The following is a 17,896-nucleotide window of genomic DNA, read 5'->3' on the forward strand; positions in this document are numbered from 1 at the left end:
CAAATCTGCCTTCTTGCACAATCAGTGTAAGGCTTACTCTACTCTTAATCAGCAAACATCACGGACACCTGGATGCAAAAAAGCAATGTTACTCTACAAAATGCCATTGTAACAGGTTTTAAAGAACTTTTGTACACACAATGCTAATAAAAAAAAAACCCCAAACACAACAAACAAAACGCCCGCAAAACCTGAGACTGCCCTCTTCAAATGTCTAGGGTCCTCATTAGTACCCAAGAGTACCACATTATTTAAATCAAAATACATCACCGGTCTGCACAGAAATCTAGTCTTTTCTTTTGCAAATTAAAAAGAATCTTCAGGACCATATTATTTTCTCATCCATTCCAAGATCTGGAAGAGCATTGCATTTTAATGGTCATTTATATGACCATTCTATTTTTATGGTCATATATGTTACAAATCTAAAACATGACATTTCAGCCTTAAGACTAAGCCTGGGCTAGTTCAGTATGCTCAGTTATACATAATTTTCTAAATTTTTGTTAATTAGAAGATGACTGTACAGTGTGAATTATAGGGCTCCTTACCCTCTTCCAACAGTGTTCTCATTATCCTCTTCTAGACCAATTAGAGTAAACTTAACAAATGAGGAAAAAGTACCCCAAGATCAATCATTCAGCCCTGTTAGTTCAGCCTGAAAACTGACTGCTACATTCTGACACTACATTCCGCTACATTTCTGACACTTCACATCCCTGAGATTATCTGACAGACATGTAATTAACAGATGTTGATGTGAAACTAGAATAACACCCAACTCACTCTACAGTGCTAATGGCAAAAGAAAGACTACTTAATTACTTAATAAAAGAAATACATGCAAGGTGGAACTAGTTAGTAAGAAAGCACTAATTCAGACCTGAATCTGTTGAGAATATTAATGATTTAAACTCAGTTTGCATGTAAATACAAACAGAAGTATGGATTTTCTGCTGTAATATTCTCTCACCTTTTTGGAATATAAATATAAGTTTGGAGTTCTTCCTGGAACTGGAATACCAGCTTTAGTCAGTTTAATAAAATATTTTTGCACTCTACTGGCAACCTAGAAAAAACAACATGCAACAATTAAATGTCAAATGAAATGTAACAGGCCTTCACTTCGAAGTTTTGCCAGCATTGCTACATTGGTTCAGAACATAAGAACAGGAAATCCTAATTTTCGACTTTGCAACAATTACTATAACCATTATTTATCTTGCAGTGGTGCATTTTGGTATTTCCAGACACTTTGAAGGCTTTCAGAACTACCGCTGGAAGTACAACAGAAATCTAGCAAAAATTGTGATAGAAAAGAAAGAATTTTAGTTTGATACCTGCTGAAGCTAAACTTACTCTTAAGTTTATTCTTATTTCTTATTATTTATATATTTCTATATTTTTCTTATTCTTAAGAATGACAGATAAATTATGTATAGTTAGCATACAAAAAGTACTTCTACATTTTAATTTTTCAGGTATGGAGAAATATATCCATAAGTATAGATATGATCAGAGATGAGGTAAATCTTGTGTACTTGCTATATTCAATAATACTGAAGTATACTTTTACCTGAAAACACACAGCTTAAATAGGAGAAATTAAAATACTGTCAAGACAGAACATCAGCATTTTTTAATCCACAAAAGGGAGAAATAATGTCATTTTAGGGGGAAAATGCCAACAATTCAGATGCAGAAATACTCAATGTCTCCACATCTGTGTCCTTTTGTGGATCTTGGCTTCAGTACAGAATTAAATCTGTGAATATTCACATCTGCCCATTCTGCAGTACTGAGGTGCACAAAATTCAGCACTCCAATGTAACTCAGTCTGAGAACGGTTGGTATCATTATACTTACTATACAGAATTAAATGCATGCTCGGTCTGGCAGGTTTGTCATGGGCTTTGGGGCATATTTAAAATTCTGTATTTGAGATGAAGAATTAGAGTTTCATTGTTATTAGTGAAATGCAGGCCCTGCTGTTACATTTTTAAGAAAATTATTTATAGCTATTAAAAAAAAAAAAAAAGACATCCTCAAATAAATCTGTGAATCTGTATCAACTGCTAGGATGCAGTGACTGACATCACTACTACCACAGAGCAAGTATTCAAAAACAATGCCCAAGCAGTCAAATTTTTTTTCTAGAAAAATAAATTTTATTGGTTTAATTATGAACATTATAAAAAATAAACCATATTTTTTTATTCCCTCAGTTAATGAATTGTCGGAGTTTTGACAGAAAAAACACCTCAAATTAGAAATAAATGACTTAAGTGTTGAAGAGAAATCCGGATGTCATCTCTTAGCAGTGCTTCCTAAAAAGCTTAAAAAAATAAAATCAAAAAAAGTCAAGGAGAGTGCTCACATCTCTAAAGTGTTTTGCTTCTTACCTGCTTAGCTGTTCTGTTTCCCAGTTCATCAGCTATCTTCTGCCACCGTCGGGACTCTACTTCCTCTGGTGGATACTTCAAAAGCAATTGCTCAAGTTTTTTCTAAATCAACAGGGGAGAAAAAACCAAAAAACATCTTTCCTAGCAGAGGTATGAGTTGTCAAAAGATGAGTATCTACATACATGTGACACTGAACTTCTAAGTGCTTTAAACATTATTACACAATTTGCTTTTATTCTCAAGTACATTACCACAGCTCCAAAATGGAAGAATTTCCTAATACCTACCTGTTCCTCTACAGTCCACAGCTGGTTAAAAGTTTCGGGTTTGGTCTCATCACAAAGTCGTCCTCTTATCATCTGCTCAAATATAGTATATAAAATGGAATACATGTTTAGAAACTAAGTACAGCTAGGATAACTTGATTTTAACCCTTTTCCTACCTAAATAAATCAAAACCAAACAGACTAAATGCATGAAAATTTGAACTAGAATTTGCCTAAACCAAAAAAAAAGTTCTCCGATTTGAGCACATGAATGACATCAACATTAACATCAGAAGTAACAGTTAAGATTATCCACATACCCATGTTAAAAAAGAAAAAAAAAAAACAAACCCAAAAATTAAGATTTTATAAAATTTTATCCTTCTTTTTGTAACTACCTGTGGACGACTGTTTGTAGAACCTTCTGGACCATCACTTAAAGGCAAGACAGAGTATGAAACAGACTCTCCATCCTTCTTGGGATCCAAAGGACTTTTTGGTCTTGCAGGTATGCCTACTGTAAACAGCACAAAAAAGGAATTATTAAACCTCCACACTGGTCATTTCTTTCTTGTAACGTATGCTCTCTTTCCTTTTACCTTTGTCAAAAATCAGCTTCACTCTCCTACTGTTACGTTTTCGGTTTTTGAATTCTCTCTCAAAGTTTCCAAGGCTAGTGGTGTATTGGTCCCAGGCAATCTCAGGGAGTTGAACAACTCTCTGAGGATATGGAAGACCCATATCGACCTGAAAAAACAAGAACGAAAAGTGAAAAGCAGTATTTAACACAATTGCTGTATATCCAAACAAAAAACTATGAATGCCAAAAACTTAAGAAAACCTGATACTGCTTTTTAGATAACAGCAGAATTCAAAATCAGAATGTTTAAAGTACCATGCAGCACAGTCTTTTTAAGGAGAAGATATCTTTCAAGAATAATACACAACAGTGAATATAAAATATGCAGCGGCACGGTCAATGTTGGCTTATTGAGCATAAAACTTTATAGCATGTATTTCACAGCTGAAATCAGGTGTTTCTAACTTCAATATCCTGTTACTGTCTATCTGTCTTTCATCTTGTTTAAGCATACTGTCTGCCCAAGATCTGTACCTTTCTTAACATGGGAAACTATAAGATTTGGAGTTTTATCATCTGATAAACTTAAACTTCTCCCACCAAAGAAATCAATGTGTATTTTACACTGATGTTGCTATCTTCTGCCTGGAACACAGCTGTTGCAAAGCTCACCACTTTATTTAAAGCTCAACCTTAAGAGTATCATTCCTTTGATCTGGAGACAAAAATGCACCAGATACTTTCAACTATCATTAGTATTTCCCCATAAAATTACTATCAAGTGCAACACTATTATATCACGCATGCTATTAACTAATCTCAAAATTTAATGGAAAAACATCTACTGAAATCAATGGGCTTACATCAGACCTCTCCTTAAACCTAGGTCTCTACAGACCTAGGAAAAGAGCACCATGAAATACCTACTTCATTCTTCACTGAAAGAGAAGGTGTTGCTACAAGGCTAAAAGGTCTATCGTGTTTGTCACTGGTAGAAATCAGCAAGAAAGTGTTCAAGCTTTAAACATTTTTTTCAGTTTTGTGTTTTGGTTGTTGTTTTTTTTTAAGTTTGAAAAGAAAATGTTTCCTTATCAAAATTAATTCTCCTCCATCAGAAATATTCTATTACGTTGACAAGAACTCAAGGTATATTTCTAGTGTTTGGTTTCAGGCTATGAACCACATTTCCTGCTCTTTTAAAAAGCACCCTACCAAATTCACTCATAGCACAGCATTTAAATTCTCTAATGAGAAAAGTTAGTAATTCTTGATCTAATGCCTTACTATGCATTACTTCCAGTCACCTGTAGATTTCAGGTTGTCTTAAAATACCTGCATTACAATTAAAAATTTAAAGATTACATTTCTATATACAAAAAAAAAAAAAAAGGAAAGAAAACATATCTAATATAATCATTGAAGACCTACATCTTACAGATTTAATAAGAAAAGAAAGGGCCATTTCTGCTCAGCAGGTAAAGGATTTTAAACTCACGATGTTTACACAAGTATATACAGAATTCTCTGATTTTTACAGAGGAATTACTAGCTATTAAAAAAAAATATCCGAGTAAGACTTAAGAAAAGCCCATTGAAATACCTTCTTCTGGAGTCTTTCCACAAATCCAATAGGATCTTTCAGTGCTTCTCTCTGGTGTCTGCCTAAACTTTCAAGGTCTTGAACTGCTTGAGTACGTTGAGCCTCGAGTACAGCAATCGTCTGTAACAGTCTCTGATAACTACAGAGACAAAGGAAAACAACTCACTAAATTTGTCTTTAAAAGTGACACCCCCCAACTAAATACTGGCCATGATTATCCACTAGTATCTACACGATGTCATACTTTATCTGAAACAGTTCATAGACATTTTAACTGAATTACATAAAAAAACTGTATCACATCTATTTTAAGTAGTAGATGAATTTATATAAACCCATTAAATTAAACACCCTACTGACTTCCTTTAAATGTAAGTGCTATACTAGCTAAAACAATATGGTATCAGGGACAACCTATTCATATGCTCAACAGCTAGGACCAATAAGCTTTGCTTATGAAGTTAAAAAAACACAAAGAAAATTGCCTCATTTCTCTTCCACTTCAAAACCAGCTTCCTTCTACCCCAACACAAACGACTACCACAGAATTTTACCAGTTCACTCATCCACCCACAGGATGGACAAGAATGGCTTAGAAACTGTATCTGAGCTTTTCATAAAAGCCTCACCATAGAGCAGAATATGAGAGTCATTTATGAAATTAACAATTAGCCAAGGAATAAGTAATTTGCAAAATAAATACATACAAAACAGATTCCTCTAAGAATACAGAAGTTGAATGAAAAAGTCAGCATTCCCTCAGATGTGCTGTCCCAGATTCACACAGAATTTTTATTGTCTATTTAACAGATACATTTGAGAGTCACTGGTGTTGACTATCATACTTGTACCCAATAATGTATGCTTCCCAAACTGTTTTCCATAAAGCTAACTCAGAGTCAGGAAATCATACAATATTGTAACACAGCCTTTAAAAAAATGGGTAACTATATTTAATAGCTTTTATTAGCTTTAATGTTGTTGTCCAATTCAGTTTCTGAATCACATAGTGACCCATGTCTCCTGTTGTTGCAAATTATCATGTATCAACTCTTTTCATGAAAATGTTTTCTGGCATTTAATATTACAACTGTATTTCAGTTCAGCACAAAATGCAACCTAACCTATTAAAATCGGGTAAGATCTATTTGCTACTATAGTATTTCAGTAAATTTTCTTTCTATTCCCTTATTGCTAAAAAAAAGACAAGCCTAACATGATGAATTCCACATTTAGTACATAAAAGATCCAGAGGTTACTGAGCTAATGCAAGTTTTTCAATTGCCTTCACTGGTAATCGGGTAAGACTTTAAGTGGAGAGAAGTAAACAGCCTCAAGGCAAAATAAAGGCTTTGTACCATCAAATATTTTAAGTTTCTACCTAGATATTAAACTGCTGCCTCCCCATGAAAAAGGGTAATTTTCTTTCCACTCAAATGTAATATTTGAAAACATAAAATATAGCCATACATTCTGAAGTTTGAAACTAAAATACTGAGCTTGTTCAAAAACAGTAGGATACAATTCTGTTACGAATTTATTATTATTTAAATTTGCCTGCACACATTGAGGCTTATATGCAACTAAAATACTTGTTAAATAGGCCATTAATATTGCAACAGTCGTGGAATATTTTCCCTACTGGAAAAAGGGTCCAACTTCCTCTAAACAAAATAACTTCTCATAAACCAAGATAATTAATGGGTTTAGTTTTCAACAGGTGAAAAATGAACTTCAGAAATAACTTACAAAAGTAGTTAATGGCACATCAAAATTGGCCTGAGACAATTCCACAATCCAGATTGTTACAGGCTTAGAGCAATCGTCATAAGTGGAACTGAGATCTTTACTCAAGTTCTTTACAAATAGCATCCGATTTTTGCCTAGCTTTGTGCTGGGCAACCTCTGTCCGTGCTCGGGTGGACTGACAGCACTTCTTATGCAGAAGCCTGCCTTGCACACTCCAGAGAAATGAAACACAGGCAGGCTGCAAACGTGTTCGATGTAGATGTAACAGCACAGAAGAGCTTAATGATATCTGGGGGAGATGACTTAACCCGGACAGCAGAAAGCCTTTTTCTAACAGCAGGTGCCAAAACTTCCATACAATACTCTGGAGCTAAATCTAGTCACAACAACAGAAGCTCAGTAGTGTGCATAAAACTTTGCATCTAAGAAGCTGTTAACTAAATACCCGCCTTTCTTTTTATGAGCCATTTTACCTCATTTATTTGAATTATATTTGTGGCAGCTTTTCCAAATAAAATTCAAAGAAATTAGTAATTTAACTTAAAACATTTACACACATAGAACAAAAAAGCAACAAATGCTGGCTATTTAGATGAAATGCTAATTTAATGATGATTCACATGTGTAAAGTGAGGGAAAAAATCACCTTAATGAGGTGGTCTTAATTAAGTCTGAACGAAAAGAAAAGAAATTATATTTGGGGAGAAATAACAAACAAGAAAAGATATTGAACTCCAATTACTTCACTCATTAAAACATTCATGTGACCTCACTGAAGTGATCATGGACTTGAAGATAAATGGTTCAGAAACGATACCTCTGGTCTTCATGGGAATACATAAAATATTACAAGAATGTCAGGATCATTTGAGAACATTTCATGTGATGTTGATCTGTAGCTACACAGCACTAAAGTGAAATAATTCAAGAGAGAAAAAGGGTTTTTTTGAGAAAACTGTTCAGACAAAAAGATTTCCCAGCACTTTTTTGTACCTCCACTACAAAAACGTATTAACTTGGAGCTATTTAATGTCCATATTCAATTTTTATGAACTAATACATTCTGAAACCTAGAAATAAAGACTGCAATTTCATCAAGTGAATATCAGAAATATTGCAGTGCATGAAAGCGTGTATTTTGGAAGTCTTTCATTGCCAAGAAAAAACTGAGAATACTAATCCTGAAATACAGTTTGCATAGTCCATAATCAAGTACTTCCGATTTGCTGCAGTACTGCATTCTCCCCGAGCCACTGCACATCCTTTTGAATTCCAACATGACTTTTTAACCGACTGTATTATATTAAGTCTGCATATATTCTTTCAAGTTTTGAACCATTGCTGTTTTCACAGGTTTGTACAAGCTTTTAGTTCTCTGGCTCTGCATGACTGTAATAAAGCCAAGTATTTCTCTGAAAAAGCAGTAAGCCAAATAACAACATGCATTGAGCACTTTCTCAAAGTCTCACCCTGTTCTGGCTTCTTAAGTTTCAAACAGCAACATAAATACTTCTGCCACATTAAGCATAAGACACGATGTCCATAACTTCCAAGACTATTTAAAAAAAAGTGTCTAGCAATTTTACTGTCAATCTTTCAAGGTTCTTCATAAATAAGCACAACGATTATGATTCAAACTACCTCCTGCAGTTGCACTCACATTCTCCAAAACTGAAACAGCCTAATGAAGGTAAAGAGAAAGTAACTGGAACTCTGCTCGCTAGTCTGCTCCAAAACTGGCTTTGTTCTTCAATGAGGCAATCAAAGAGCAACCATCTCTAAATTATCCAGCTACAGTTACATGGTTTTCTCTGAAAGATCTGTGAGGAATTACCAAGGAAAATAATCTCACATCCTCTGCCAAAACAAAACAAACTCATACAACTAAAAGTACATAATTTCAGTAAACACACAGTCAGTCATATCCCCTACACTGAAGTTACACTTTTCTCAGTTCTAATTACTAAATCGTTAGCACATACAAAACCCAAAGCAGTCGTCTTTGCTGGAAAACTTTCATTCTACAGAATGTAATTCTATGTTTCCACAATCCCAGTATCAAAACACTCCCATAATTTCTTAAATCATGTTAACTGCCAGGAATCTTCCATATGAACACTTGAATAATTCAGTATAGTACAGAAACAGTCTCAGTATCTCTATGCTGAAAAACATTGATTAACATGGGTGTTTGAGGGATCAGTATTTAAGAAAGGAAAGCCACTTCTTAAAGATTGATACTGATCAGCAGGGATTCCTGCTGATTCAGTTGTTCTGCTGCAGTGATAACTACTCCACTCTTTTGAATTGCTCTGTAAAATAATTATCATATAGCAGAGCCATATTTCTGGAAGTCCTGCCACAAGCAATTAGTTATTGCACTATTCATCCCCATTAACCTTGTTGTAACAATGATTAGGGAAACAGCAGCCTCCTCTCTTGTCTGTGATTAAGCTTGAAAATAGCATAGCTGTACCTTGATGACCCATTTCCATTTTGACCCAGTTTCCTGAGATCTACTTTAAAGATGCTTTTTTACCCCCTTTCTTTCCATCTTGTGATAACACTGTTTATCTTTCCAGATCTAAGCATCCAGAGTTACAATGCAGATTTTATTTTCTTTGCATCAGGAACAACAATGAGCTTTAGAGATAGATATAGATATAGATATATATATATAGATAGATATATATATATATGGAGTCAATCTGCCTTAAGAATAGCATGTTTCTTAAGTTTACTCTTATTTTTACACTAAATGATTCAACACTACCCTGTACAAGAGGCCACATCATTCAGCATTTTTAAATAAATTCATTTCAGTATCACAATAACAGTCATTAAAGTCATAGAGGCTAGTCCCTCCGTGGTTTCTGAAAGTTTCTTCTCCCTTCAAGAGAAGAACATACTGTAAACTTTAAACCTTCAGTGAATGACTGATGTGAGAACCTGATACTATAAAATGAAGGTTGTAACTTTTAGGTAGCTAATTCAGATTAGTGGATGGAATAAAATGAAGAAGTGAAGCTTTTCAGTTAAATTGCAGTAAATAAATGTGAAGCAAGTTTTGTCCTGTTGAACAATGTAAGGAGCAGACATAAAAGTGGCTGTTGGCAAGATTCACCAAACACCACAAAAATGCCAAGCCTCCTCTAGAAACAATCCCCCTACAAAGTCTGAATGCTCAAACATTTAAGAACACGAGAAAATTTTCTGCCAGTGGTCTTATCCATGAAGAAGAATAGTTTTCATCTTAAGTGTCTATCCAAAGTAAACTTACACACAAACTTGAAATTAGCAATAAGTATCTCAAAACTCTACCATGCAATATTTGTTGGACTTTCTTATCTAATATTCCAACATAATTAAAATGTATTTTCTCACCTGTGAAGCTACAGATTTGGAAATGAGCAGTATTACTTCCACTTTTCCCTCAAATTAAAACAGATGGAAAGATGTCCTTGCCACTCTAAAGTTCAGTCCTTATTTCATCTCTTTCAACCTTACACAATCACTTCTGAAGTAATGATATAATGAACATTCTCACATTTACTTATAAGCTCATGCAACTCTGACCACCTCAGATTTTTACATAGCATTCAGACAAACTTATAAACATAGCTAAATGTTCATTACTTGCTTCTAGCCACATATGGATATAAAACACTTGTATTGTTATCAAAATGGTAATTCTTTCCCCTTATTAAAACATTTATCATTTTAGATCACTAATGCCACTCTATTCAGTGTGGTACTTTTAAGTTAACAATATATAAAAGTTTTATAAAGCTAGCAGGTGATGAAGGTGACACTTATTAACAATGCAAGACTGTAGCAATACATTTTTTGTAATTTATATAATAAAATCAGCATACAGAGTTCCTTGCAATTTGTTATCTGTATGCTCAGAGAAATTATTTGAAATAAAAGAAGTTACTTTGTCAACTGTACTTGCCCTACAACTTAGTACCTTGCAAAGATCTGTATTTTGATGCCTAATTAAAAAGAAGTGCCTTATCCTCTCAGCTGATAAAATGCTGTGCCACTGGTGGTCATCACTTTCAACTCCCAAAACTAACTGCACTTCTACAGTTCTACAGTTCACAATATGATAAAAAGTATAACAACATCAGTTTTGGGGATTAGAAGGTAAAAACATGGGTACCATAATTTAAAATTTATATCAGAAATCCTGATTATTTCTTGTGCAGGTAGGATCTGGTTTAAGTGAAGGAGTATATACTTCCCATAATAAAACTTGGCTAAAATATATGTAGAAAACATATCTACTTTAAAACAAATCTGGTTTTCATATTTCCAAGAGCTGTGACACAAAATCGGTACCTATCAGTAATCAGGCAGATTTGAGCAAATCTTTCTTTTATTGCCATCTACTGGCACTCTAGCAAAGTACAGATTAAAACCAGCCAGCTCTCCCATACTCGAGCCATTTATCACTCTGGACTTTGGTCTACTAACAGCGATTCAGAAAAATTCCCTTATTAAATGCTAAGCTAAGAAAGTACTGCATATTAAACATGTTATATTTGCAGACTACAAATTACTGTAGGAAAACAAGAGCCATTAATTGCACTCAGAATTTCCAATTTAACCCAAGGGTGTTGTAGGAAGAGATTGGCTTCCTAGAGAATTCTTTAAGTCAGATCAAACACAATCGTCTCATTTCAAACAAGTGAATGCTTTGTTTTGTTTAGGTTTTTTGTTTATCTGTTTGTTTCATTTCAGAAATACCAGATAATGCTCCCAGCTTTTAAGCTAGGCCTGAAACGTTTGCCACTTGCATGATACAGTAATTTTGACGCTGCTGAGTTTCTTGCAAATTAATCTGATCTGAATCTGAGATTCAAAAAAAATCTGCTGCTGCACTGGGGCATAGTGCTGGGATTCAATGTTACATTTATAGAACACACAAGACAGCAATGAGGAAGCAGAAGAGACTAATGAAGACTGGCCCTTCTTTGATGTCCCTTCAAAAACAGAAAGAGTTTAAGGGCATAATCAATAAGAGCACGTATCAACTCCTGTCAGGACTTATGAAAGCACCTTTGCCTGAAGAAAGCAGCATATGGTAGGTTTTTACTTATCTAATGCTTAGGTACTATAACCAAGGTAATCTACTTATAGCCAATTCTGCAACTCATGATGAAACTGTTTTCCAATCTAGCTTAACCTTTTTACATGTACTGTCATTTACTGTACTTTCTCTATCCATATTTAATATTTGTACTTCAGACCTTTTAAAAGACTTCCAAGATAAGTAAATAATTAAACTCCATCCCCATTTTATACATGACACAACTAAAGCATACATTAAGTGGTTTCTCCAAGTCTACCGTGCTAGTAACAGAACAAAAATCGCTATTTCTGAATGCCAGCCGCAGGCTATAATACACACCTATTTAAAAAGAAACAGAACTAAGCCAAAAGCTTATTCATTTTTTTTAAAGGGTATTTTAAAAATAGTAACAAACTCTAAACCAAAACAGAAAGCCCTGTTTACTGTGGTCTTTAACCTGGATGCAAAAGAGCCATTTTCCACCCTAATTTCAACTTCCTTCTAACTTTCACAGCTCCAGATTCTGCATTTCAAGCATCTGAACAGTATTTTATTGGTTATGATCTTGTGATGTCCCTTTCTTTCTTAAATCCTCAGCTCTGCCCCAGAAACAGAATGCCCAGTCATATATTTCTATAGGCTTCATTCTTGTCAAGAGCTGTCCACCACACTTGGCAGGATTTAACATTAGCACAAAAGAACCTTTATCAAATATCCGCATTTCCAGCAAGTTTTCATAATTTTCAGCACCAATTACGTCTCTGTGTCCCTAAATAAACACATAACTTGTTTCAGTCTTGTCAACATGAAAGGTTAAAACATCATACATCAGTCCTCCCACAGTTAACACATTCTAATATAGCCTTTTGATCTTCCTTTAACAGCAGTTTCTAAAGTATTTGCCTGCAGGACAGTGACATTTAGTAGGGAAGAAGATAGAAGTCCCTGTCACTCCTCTATTTTCAAGGCTTGGAGTGACATGAGGAAATGGCAGTAAAATTTGTGTTCTTCATAAGGGGCACAAAGGCAGACTGACAGCACATCCCTAACTCCTCCTCCCTTCTTATCATCTCTAATGAGAATGGTCCCAATTCATTTACTGAGAGAAAATACCACAGAAATCCAGTACTGCCACTTAGATATTCTTCTCTAAAAAGATGTCCCAGAAAGTAATCATTCAGAAGGGGCTTTCTTCCAAAGATAAAATAGGAGCAATTACTACCATATTACTATGAAACTGACCCCACTGTACAGAAATCCTCTGAACAAAAAAAAATTTGAGAAAGTTGACAACACTGATGACTGAACTCCTTCAACTCACTCTACGTTAGCTCATACAGGTAGGCATTCACGAAAACCCAAGGAAGAACCACTCTGATTTTTCTTGCCATAGGAACAAATTAACATATTTCCTCAAGTATTCTGTTACAGTAATATCTGAAGACTATAATCTGATTAGAAGAACATGATAAGCGATCATCAGAAGCTGAATGTTTTAACAGTAATACAAAGATTTACTCAATCTTTTTTGGCTAATGAAGGGGGAAAAAAGTTAGAAATATGGAAGAAAATCAGTAAAATGTGTATTTTTATTAGTACTCAATAAACCAGGGACAAACACAGTTGGACCTTGACTTAGGACGCATAAAACTTTCAAAGGCTGTTATACAAAACAACAGCATATCTTTGCCTTGAACTAAAGATGTGCAAAACGAAAACCTAAAAGTTAGCTGGCTATTCCTACCAAGAACAAAATGTAAAGGAAAAAGTAGGATCTTTCCTCCTCTCAAAATAGCACGTGAATACTTTCTAGTACCAAAGAAACACCTATCCTGATTAGAACTCAACTGCTGAGGCTAAACCAAGCATTAATATATACTGCTCATACAATTCCTTTCTTAAAGATTCTGCCAGTCAGTTTTGTAGTTATCAAAACTTCATGTATGACCAGAACAAATACTTACTTACGACTAGTAACTGAGTTATTTCAAGCTAGGTTACTTAAACTTGATAAGTAAAGATACCCGCAGTCTCACAGCATACGCCAGTCACTGTGTTCTTGTTTTCTTGGTGGCATCATTATGCTTACTAACATATTAGTGAAATAATTGTACACCCCTACCAAGTAGACAACTTTGGTAATATAATTTATTCCTGTCCCACCTGTTTACATTGGTATAACTGGTATAACCACACTTTACCACATCTGCTTTTGTTAAGTGTCCCTTGTGTAAATAGCCAAAAACCACAGCCTTACTCTCCACTCAGCTGTGCTGGGTAAATACATTGCTACCCCAACTTTTCCTTTCTCTTTTTTTAAATCAGGACCATGAACTTCCTACAACATTTGGGGTTTTTTTCAACTGATAATTCCTACACCTCAAAACCATTTTTACTGTTCACTAATACTTAATTTTCCAGTTTAGATGACTTTACTAATCAGGATACTTAGAAATGGTAAGCGTTTCCAAATGACCAGGTGGGAAAGTAAGTTTCCATCCTTTTCTGCATTAAAATAGTAAGTTTGCATTTAATATTTTTTAAATTGTGCATTCCCTTCCCCATGATTTTTGATCCATGTTAATCAAAGAAGTTGGGAAGACGAGTTTCTACATGTTATATAAAAATTGGCAGTTTGGAAAGGGGAAGACACCGTAACTACTGTCTCCAAGAGAAAGGCAAGCAGAATTCAGCTGTTAACTCTCCAAATTTTCCAGTCAATCCATCAGCACACACATCCACATGTACTACCAAGCCAGCCAGCAGGGAAGCAGCTCTGACCTGGCGAGCTCACGTGCTCCCTTCCAGTACAAGATGCTGCAATAGAGGACTCTTGGAGGTGAGAGCAGAGCCAGAAATGAAAAGCAGGTATTAGGCAAATCACAAGAGAATTCAAGGAGCAAAGGACACAAATCCAAAAGAAATCAAGCTCTGCTTTCCACAGGATGCATTATTTAAATGAGGATTGCACTGTGTTTGATAGTGCTGTAGAGTAGGATTTTGCTATGGTTGACAGCAAGATAACCATGTTCAGAGGAAGAAAAATGAATCTGACAAATGACTTGACATTAATGGCTCCTAGAGTAAGCCTACTACTAGAGAGAGAAAAGCAGATGCAGCACATGCCCAAGGCATTATTCTCTTGCAAATTAAAAACTCTAGTGTTTATTAAATGGCTTATGTAATTATAAAAAACGATTCTATGAGTACAAAAATACTCTTAACTAAACCTTAATCTTCAGTCTTGCAATAATCCTGTGTCACTTTTATGTATTTATAGATAGAAATGGCCTTATAAAACATGACAACATAATAATGCTGGCAGTAAAAATTTCTTGAAATACTTAATATTTTAAGTTGGTGTAGAATATAACAAGGTTTTCATTAATAAATGCGATTGTATGCCCATTACACTATCACAACATGTTTTAATAACAAAATTATCTGCAATACCAAACTGCAGTCCAACAGAAATTTGTATTAGAAGTTTTTAATTGATTTCCATTATATTTCTATTTTGCAGATGAACTTGTCACAGCATTCAACTTCTACCTGAAATGAGAATTTTTTTTTACTTAAAGCTGATTTAATTTTTTGTTATTAACAACACAGAACAATCTACTAGACAGTAGAAACCTCTCTCTGAAAAGGGTACCAATTTTCCATATGTTTAAGTATTACATTAATGGTAATTTAAGAAAAATATCACTGTGTGCCACATTACTCATATGAAACAAAGGATGAATCAAAACACATTGTAATATAATATTTATGCCATATATGTATTTTTACATGATTAACTTACATTATGCTTCAACACTAAAGATTTATACTTCATCAATCCTTCTATGCTGATGATATATTCTATAAAGTACTTGGAGGTTATATGTTTACAAAATAGATGCCATCTCATAACATTCTTGACTCCAGTATGGATTAAAACTGCTACAACAAAAAGTAGCTTATTTACTTGATTTATACCAGTTCCCCTTTGTTCCTTAAGATTGAACACTCTAAGAACCAGTCTCCTCAGACTAAAACCATGTGTCTCATAGGAAAATGAGACAAAGACAAAGGTGTCCTTAAAAATAATATAGGAGGATAATTTATTCTGTAGTATTAACTACTCATAGCTACATGACGTCACTACAAAGGGATTTTAGATTATCTAACTTATCTGTATATTAAAATAAATCCATACTGTGTGATAAATTTGACCTTAATTCTGAGACATATATGAGATTTTATCTTTAAATATATTAATGAAAAGTACTTTAATTTTTAATACTACTTGTCATCCACTTAGGGAAAAAACATGGTGCAGGTAAAATCAGAAGTTCACCTTAGCAAAAAAGACTGCTACAGGATTACATTGCAATTACACTTTAAAAAGACGCTGTTTAAGGCAGGTCTCAAATAATTGTATGACAAGTGCACCAGACTCTATTCTAACAAGTGCAGTAAGATTAATTTTATAGAGAACTGTTTTAGCCTGATTCATTAGGCAGAAACATTTGTGACTAAATAAAATATAAAACCTGTACCACAGGAAATGCCACAGATGTTTATTTTCTTTCTCAGGTTCATATAATATTAAAAGTGCATCCAAAGACATTAACATTACTACTATGAATTGTCAATTATATATTATATATTAAATTGTCAATTATATATTAAATTTGATTGTATGGTTCTCTGACTTCCTAAGGCCTCTGCAACAATACAAGTCATTGCATGTAAGAATTTCCAAGACTGGGTTTTCAGAGATGTATTACAATATTTCATTTTAATCTGTCTTCAGTTTAAATCTCCGTACAACTTTATGAAGTAATAAATGAAACAAAAGATATATGAAAGTATCTATTTACTGGACAAGGGCAAGGTCCTAACTCTTGCAACAGAATATGCCTGTAGGCAAGGGCCCAAGCATAATTTTTATATTTCAGTGGGCTTACTACAGGCCTAAGTGGTTCCCATATACCCAACCACAGTTTACAGGATCCTAGAAATAAACTGTGTAATGCATAATATGCACATGAGAACTCAATTCCTCAATTACATTTTCACCTAGAACTCTGAGCTAAATGTTAAAACAAAAACTTTCCCTCATGCAATCCAATACCTGCCAAACACTGCAATTCTCCAGAGTAAGTAGAGAAGAAGAAGAAAAAAAGGGCCCTAAATGAAACACTGGGCAATGGGTAAAACGTACTGAGAATAAAATATTACACAAGAAAGAAAATTAAAGTAAGCTACTGCACTGTAAGAAAGAATTAAACCATAAAAAGATACAGCAAAGAGATAAAAGAAACTCCTGAAGAAAGACATGGAAAACACTAAGTACAGCATATAAAACTAAGCAGTGTAAAAAATTTAAACCAACAAGTTAGTTTTGATGAAAATATCTCAAGAGAAAATGCAAAGGTTTCTGAGCTAGAACATACAAGCAACTTTCTCAAATATGCAGCAAACCATATTTTTGTGAGAGGAATCATAATACACAAAATTTCAAATTGTGTGCATAATAACAGAAAAATTAACATTAACAATACTTTAAGTTAAACGACCCCCTAGATCACACTGTTATATCTATGTGAATGTCTACGTTGCAATAAAATTTCTGTTAACAGATCTCCAATCTGTCTTTGTAGGAGTGATCCATTTTCTTAGAGGTTGTGGAACATTCATCATTTCAGCCTTCTCTCTGAATACCATAATTCGCTTTCTGTGCTGATTATTTTTCCAATTATATCATCCATCTTTCTCAGAAATATTAATATAAGAATGTTGTTTAAACATGACAACATTCAAAAAGCAACAAAATTCATACAAAAATGCCACAATATACATGTAATTGTTTTTCTTATAGCAAGTCTTATCAACAGCTGCTGAAGGTTTCAGTATGTTCATATTTTATCAATGTTGTAATGACTTCATGAAGTTTGAAAAATCAGCTGTATGAATGTGTATGTGGTCAAGCTATGCAATGTAACAATAACATAACTTTACAGACATACCAAATTGCTTCTACAACACAGAGGAATATAGCCTTTTTCTCCCCTCTGCGGTACATCCAAAGAATGATACTAATGCCTTCTTGGAGAGATCTGCCTCCTCAACCTAGCCAAGATGCTAAGGTCTCTCTGAATTTGCTTTTAAAAGAGAACAGAAATAGAAACCAGGGAAAAAAATCATCCATAACTAAAAGTTTAATCACAAAC

General features: G+C 34.2%; 1 protein-coding gene across 3 annotated transcripts in view; it reads right to left on the minus strand.

The window, feature by feature from the left end:
- The window catches only part of ZZZ3 (zinc finger ZZ-type containing 3), a 64,099-nt gene that overhangs the window by 11,562 nt on the left and 34,641 nt on the right, over positions 1-17,896 (minus strand). For 2 of the 3 annotated variants that reach the window (XM_056355896.1, XM_056355897.1), the window contains exons 4-9: positions 4,850-4,988; positions 3,269-3,416; positions 3,068-3,186; positions 2,691-2,762; positions 2,403-2,504; positions 974-1,069 (exon numbers count right to left, since the gene is read on the minus strand). In XM_056355896.1, the coding sequence (XP_056211871.1) occupies positions 974-1,069; positions 2,403-2,504; positions 2,691-2,762; positions 3,068-3,186; positions 3,269-3,416; positions 4,850-4,988 (676 nt within the window). The remainder of the gene's footprint in view (positions 1-973; positions 1,070-2,402; positions 2,505-2,690; positions 2,763-3,067; positions 3,187-3,268; positions 3,417-4,849; positions 4,989-17,896) is intronic. The other variant, XM_056355898.1, reaches the window with a different exon arrangement.

The sequence above is a fragment of the Falco biarmicus genome, chromosome 11 (assembly GCF_023638135.1).
Source record: "Falco biarmicus isolate bFalBia1 chromosome 11, bFalBia1.pri, whole genome shotgun sequence".
In the NCBI taxonomy this organism is placed as follows: Eukaryota; Metazoa; Chordata; class Aves; order Falconiformes; family Falconidae; genus Falco; species Falco biarmicus.